Source organism: Lacerta agilis, chromosome 8 (genome assembly GCF_009819535.1).
Source record: "Lacerta agilis isolate rLacAgi1 chromosome 8, rLacAgi1.pri, whole genome shotgun sequence".
NCBI classification, from domain to species: domain Eukaryota; kingdom Metazoa; phylum Chordata; class Lepidosauria; order Squamata; family Lacertidae; genus Lacerta; species Lacerta agilis.
Genome location: NC_046319.1, coordinates 7,274,531 through 7,280,921, shown reverse-complemented (window position 1 = coordinate 7,280,921; position 6,391 = coordinate 7,274,531). Strand labels below are relative to the sequence as shown.

The window sequence follows — 6,391 nt, the reverse complement described above, 5'->3', positions numbered from 1 at the left end:
CAGTCAGAGACAGATCTCTCTTCCAAGGTGATTCCTCCTAAGAAAGACTACAGCTGCCCTACGATTGCTTAACGTTCGGTAGACATACCCAAATATGCACAGCTTTGGCGATGGATTCATGCCTGGTGCCCATTGCCCAACCATTTGACACACAGATGACTGCATATCCTCTTGCCTGGTGCTTTTACATCCTGGGTTGTCTGGATGGAGATTAAACAATGCTTTTCCATTGTGAAAACTGAAATTTTTCTATTATTGCCTTCTCAGAGCCAAGTTTAAAGTGAGGCGCCTGTGAACAGCAAGAAAATCCAGATTCCTCCCCTCCTTTCAAAGAAGGAAGTTCCTTCCCATTTTGGGTTTAGAACTGCAGCCTCCCAGCCTGATGACAGAGATTTACGTGTAAGTAAACGTGTAAGTAAAGGGACAAGGGCGGGTGGCGCTGTGGGTTAAACCACAGAGCCTAGGGCTTGCCGATCTGAAGGTGGGCGGTTCAAATCCCCGCGACCGGGTGAGCTCCTGTTGTTCGGTCCCAGCTCCTGCCTACCTAGCAGTTCGAAAGCACGTCAAAAGTGCAAGTAGATAAATAGGTACCGCTCCGGCGGGAAGGTAAACGGCGTTTCCGTGCACTGCTCTGGTTCGCCAGAAGCAGCTTAGTCATGCTGGCCACATGACCCGGAAGCTGTATGCTGGCTCCCTCGGCCAGTAATGCGAGATGAGCGCCGCAACCCCAGAGTCGTCCGCGACTGGACCTAATGGTCAGGGGGCCCTTTACCTTTAAACCCCTCTCAGTTCAACAGGACTCTCTCTTACAAAGAGGGAATGTTATTACCTGGGGCTTTTGTTAAGTCCTTGGATAAAATAAATAAATACCTTCTTTTCACATCTAAGATAACACCTGCCTCAGTTGAATCAGCAATACCTTTTTACGTCAAAGGTAGCAAGCATGGAAGGAGATGGACTTAAGAACAGGAGAAAGAAGAAAAGGGAGGAATCGAGTCAACATCTTACGGCGGTGGGGGTGGGGGAGGGCGTCTGTATTTTTATAAAAGTGATAAATTGATAAAATAGCTTCTTAATGACGTCATAATCCAATTGGTTAATATTACCACAGGAACAAGTAAGACTGAAATCACACTTTCTTGGGAGTAGGCCCTGTTGAATTCAGTAGGACTGACCTCTGACTAGGAATGGTTAGGATTGTGCTGTTACTGCAGAAAAGGGGGCATATAGATTATTTATTATTATTATTATTTTGCTTCAACTGCATCCATTTTCAGGCTTTGGTCCTTGGACTGAGCAAGATTAGTCCCAAGCATGGCAGGGGTTTGTTCTGGGGGGGGTGAACATCCAGATGTGGCCCTCCAGATGTTGGTGGGCTACAAGCCCCATCATTCCTAACCATTGGTTATTTGCATCATTGGCCGAAAGGCTGGTTCGAGGGCAGCTTCTGGTTTTTCTTCCTACATTCTCCTTTCCTGCCAGGAACACTCACTGACCGTGATGGATTCTGGGTGATGCTCTTGAGCCCAGCAGGGTCCTCCTTTAATGCTTTTGGTGTGAAGCACAACCCTCTTGCCACCCGGTCTGTGCCAGGCAGGTAGGGCTTGCATCATAGAGGTGGCAGGGACAAAGCTGTACCCTCTGATCCACATAGAGCCATGGAAAATGACAGCTTTCAACAATTTAGCTTTGGATCACAGAACTGCAAAGTTGGAAAGGCCTCATCCATGTTGTCAAGTACAACATTCCTTGTTTTCCTAGAGTGGAAAACATGCGGGGGAATGTTCGGTCCAGCCAGTCGAAAACTTCCTGTTTCCTCCTGGCTGGAACATCCTTCCTTTGCATGTGACTGAATGTGGGCGTGACCTCACCTGTCCAGGTAACAAAAGGACAAGACACACAGCACATCCTCTCTCTCTTTGACTTCCTCTGTCGTTGGAGCAGCTCTTTAGCTAGAAACGCCCTGTTGGCTTTTAGCCAACAGAGGACACTGGGATTATCCCCATATGGGATAGATCAACATGTATATTATATCTTTAACTAAGTCTGCCTCCAGGGATCCCACTGTAAACTGAGATGAGTAAACTTCTTTTACATACTTTAAACAAGATTGTGGCGTGTTTATTCTTTTAAGAGGGATACAGTGGTACCTCGCAAGACGAATGCCTCGCTAGACGAAAAACTCGCTAGACGAAAGGCATTCGCTAACGAAAGGGGGACTCGCAAGATGAATTTCCCTATGGCCGTGGCTCGCAAAACGAAAACGTTTTGCGATTTCTTTTTTCATAAAAACGCGCTTCCTCTGACCGTGCTTCGCAAGACGAAATTTCCGCTATACGACAACCCTCGCGGAACGAATTAATTTCGTCTTGCAAGGCACCACTGTATAAGGGAACTTGTTGTTGTTGTTGTTCAGTCGTTCAGTTGTGTCCGACTCTTCGTGACCCCATGGACCAGAGCACGCCAACCACTCCTGTCTTCCACTGCCTCCCGCAGTTTGGCCAAACACATGCTAGTCGCTTTGAGAACACTGTCCAACCATATCATCCTCTGTCGTCCCCTTCTCCTTGTGCCCTCCATCTTTCCCAACATCAGGGTCTTTTCAAGGGAGTCTTCTCTTCTCATGAGGTGGCCAAAGTACTGGAGCCTCAGCTTCAAGATCTGTCCTTCTGGTGAGCACTCAGGGCTGATTTCTTTAAGGATGGATAAGTTTGATCTTCTTGCAGTCCATGGGACTCTCAAGAGTCTCCTCCAGCACCCTAATTCAAAAGCGTCAATTCTTCGGCGATGAACTTACCAGGAACCTAATAGTGAGAGGCTTACACGAGCCTGCAACCAGCTATCCGCCGTGCGTTTAAAAGGGGAATGTAAAACTCTGCTAAGTAAAAGAACTTGGTAGCGCAAGTTAGGAAGGATATTAATAAACAACATATCCTCTCCTGCCTCCCTGCACATTCCCACATGGACAAATTCATGACGAGGCTGCGTGTGGCTGCTAGCCCTGACGGCTGAGCTCTGCCTCCATGGCTGGAGACAATAAATGTCTCTGCATCCTAGTTGCTGGAAGCCGCAGGAGGGAAGAGTGCTGCTCTCGCACCCAGGTCCTGCTTGCAGGTTATTTCATGGGGCATCTGATTGGCCACCATGGGAAGAGGATGCTGGACTTGGTGGGCCCCCTTGGGCCTGATCCAGCCTCAGGACTCTTCTTACGTTCTTCAACAGATCCCTTTAGAAACTCCCCAACTCCTCCTTAATAGCAAATGACCTCAGAAGATGCAGTGGCAAGATCTGGGTAGGGGAAGGAGATGGCTGGAAGGGAGCACGTCCTCTCGGGAGAGTTACTCAGCACCAGGCGGGCAGGATGAGTTGTTTGACCCGATTAGCAACTTTCTCCGTAGTTAAAACCATTTTCTGCTTCTTTCTTTCCTTCTGTTTTTTATGTGTTAGTAAAAGCTGCTAAGATTAGAATAGAGGAAGTGAATCGGCTTTGAAGAGTTTCCTCGTTTGTTTTTTTCGATCCTGGAAACAGCTGTCAGTCACATCCAGACGCATCCACCCCACCCCCCACCCCAGGTCAACCAAGTTGCCATATGCACATTTGCCCAGCAGACAATACGGAGATACTGGTGGCGTTTAGAGAAAGCGTGCAGATTTTGGAGGTGGCAGAGCTTGCAATTAAGAAACTCTGCTACACTTGAGCAGTCTAACCTCTTGCAAAGCTCCCTTGCGAGACCTTAGATCTCAGCTGTGTGAGCAGCCCAGGCTTAGAAAAGCTACCTAAATGACCAGCTGCAACTCTTGGCAGTGAGTTGAGATGTGGGGATGGACTGATATGCTGATTTCCTTTGAACCTGTGTGCTCACCTTAACTCCAGAGGTTATTGCCTTATATGGCAATAAATTGTTTAGGAAGAATCCTGGGGGGAAAGCTGAGCCAGGGGACAACATTTGTGAGATTCTGCCTGAAATTTGGGTACCTCCAAGGCTGTGACGGAGCTTCAGGGTCTGGCGCTGGGGAGGTGGGGGGCAGAGAGCAGGCAGGGGTACGCTGTCCTGGGGGCGGGGCATGCCGCCTGCAGGGGCGTGGCACCCAGCATGGGCGGGGTCACAGCCACGATGGCACCCCACCAGGATGGCGGTGTGCTCCTCCCGCACTCCTCTTCTTCCTCCAGTGCTCCCAGGCAGGGCAGAAGTGTTGGAGGGCATGAATGAACATCAGAAGAGACCAGTGTCTGGATCAGGCCAAAGAGGACCTATCTGGCCCAGCATCCTGCTCCCACAGTGGGCAACTGGGTGCCCCAGTGGGAATCCCGCAAACAAGGACCCGAGATCAATAGCCTTCCGACTTGTGATGCTCGCAAGGGGAATTCAGTTAGTTCCCCAATGCTGGAGTAGCGCATAGTCACTACAACCGGTAGTTTTATGTTCCACGAATTTGCCTGCACTCCTTTCAAAGCCATCCCAGTCGTGAACGTTGCTATATACTGTGGGAGCAAAATTTCATAGTTCCAACTAAGCGCTGTGTGAAAAAGTCCTTCCTCTTGCCTCTCCTGAATCTCTTCATGAGGCAGAGGCTGCAGCCATTTTGTGCCCCCAGAAGAGGGCTCAAAACAGCCGACATCTCCTGGCCTGATAGATCTCCTGGTTCCTGCCTATTACGCCTGCCAGGGGTTGGTTACGGCCTTGGGGAGACTCAGCCTTTCCTTTCCCTCTTATTTTCCTCCTTGTTTCCAGGCCCGAGCAAACATGAAGCTGAACGAGCGGAGCTTGGCCTTCTACGCCACCTGCGACGCCCCGGCGGACAATGCCGGCTTCCTCTACAAGAAGGGCGAGCGGAACACGGCCTACCACCGCCGCTGGTTTGTGCTGAGGGGAAACATGCTCTTCTACTTTGAGGACCGGGAGAGCCGGGAGCCGGTGGGGGTCGTCATCCTGGAGGGCTGCACCGTGGAGCTGTGCGAGTCCACGGAAGAGTTTGCCTTCGCCATCCGCTTTGACTGCGCCAAGTCCCGCACCTACGTCCTGGCGGCGGAGAGCCAGGCCGCCATGGAGAGCTGGGTCAAGGCCCTCTCTCGCGCCAGCTTTGGCTACCTGCGGCTGCTGGTGAGGGAGCTGGAGAAGCAGCTGGAGGAGATGCAGAAGGCCTCTTCGGGCTGCCACCGGGTCCAGCGGAGGGCGCCGCTTTACCGGAAGAACAAAACGGCGCTGAATTCACACGACTTGCTCCCGGAGAAGCCGTCCGTCCCGATTTGCATCCCGGCGAAAGAAAATGGCTGCGCCCTCTGGTACAACTCCAAAGGCCCAACCAGCCTGCCGGCGGGGTACCCCCAAGCCAACTCCTGGAGCACCAGGACCTGTGGGGAGGACAGCTTCGACGGGGGTCTGAAGCCCCCACCGCTGCCTCCTCGGAGGAGGGCCCTGTCGGGCAATTCCTGTAGTTCAGAGGGCCCTGGCAGCCCAAGCTGTTTTTCCAGACTCCATGACTGGTATGGAAGGGAAGTCCTGGAGCTGAGAAGGGCATGGCTGGAGGGACAAAAGGATGGAGGGCTGTGAGGAGCTCCTTGGCAGCGGGGGCACCCCGGGAGAGGCCAGTAAATGGAGACCTTGTCTGCTGTAGGTAACACTCAGCTCCTGGAAACTCTGCTCTCTGCCTGCCGTTGCACCGACCTCCTGCCCAACTCATGGATGGTGGCAGGAGGATTTTACCATTGCCTTTAAAACCAGGCCCAGTTGCTTTCCCACCAACCTCCGTGCAGTTCCTGGAGAAGACTTGCTATTCTTTTGCACCTAGAAAGCCTCAGCTTCTTAATGATAAAAAGGAATCTGAGTTTAATACCAGCTGTCACCACCACCCAGGCCAGACTAGAACCACCATCAGAGATGTTGACATTTCTTACCGTGGTCCTTTCCTTCCTGTCTGCCGTTGAGATGGATGTCTGCTGTTACCAAAGTCACCACTGGGTTGGACAGAGTTTGGGGCGGTGGGAGAGCATCCTGACCGGGTTAAGCAGTGGGATGAGATGGTTTGGGCCAGCTCTCCACCAAAGGGAAGGCAGAGACATCTACACGGACCATCCCGGTTCTGATATCATGGCGGGGCTGGTTTGGAAAAGTCCGCCATCGTTTTACTTGCTGTCTCCTGGGATTCTTCCATCTTGCATCAAGCACTGTCAGGTGTTGGGGGTTCCTGGTTTGTCGTTGGTTAAATTAGAGGCACCTGAGCATACAGGTGTGAGAAAAGAGGAAGGGCCATCCCATAGAGGCCCTCAGGGACCCTTCATTCTGCATACTCCTCTTAAGTCAGTTTCACCTTTGAATGGCACTGATTTAGGTAAGGTTAAGACTATGGCTACACTACAATTGTGAATGGGTGTAATGCTCAACTCCCCCCC

At 51.4% G+C, this 6,391-nt stretch overlaps 1 protein-coding gene across 1 annotated transcript; it reads left to right on the top strand.

The window, feature by feature from the left end:
- The first annotated feature begins 306 nt into the window (after window positions 1–306).
- PHETA1 (PH domain containing endocytic trafficking adaptor 1) lies at window positions 307–6,112 on the top strand. Its single transcript, XM_033159255.1, has 2 exons — window positions 307–399; window positions 4,734–6,112. Exon 2 carries the CDS (start codon window positions 4,746–4,748, stop codon window positions 5,550–5,552), a length of 807 nt encoding a protein of 268 aa, XP_033015146.1. The 5' UTR covers window positions 307–399; window positions 4,734–4,745; the 3' UTR covers window positions 5,553–6,112.
- The last annotated feature ends 279 nt before the right edge of the window (window positions 6,113–6,391 follow it).

Coding starts and splice junctions, on each gene's coding strand:
- PHETA1 (XM_033159255.1), top strand. CDS start 4,746: ATGAAGCTGAACGAGCGGAGCTTGGCCTTCTACGCCACCTGCGACGCC.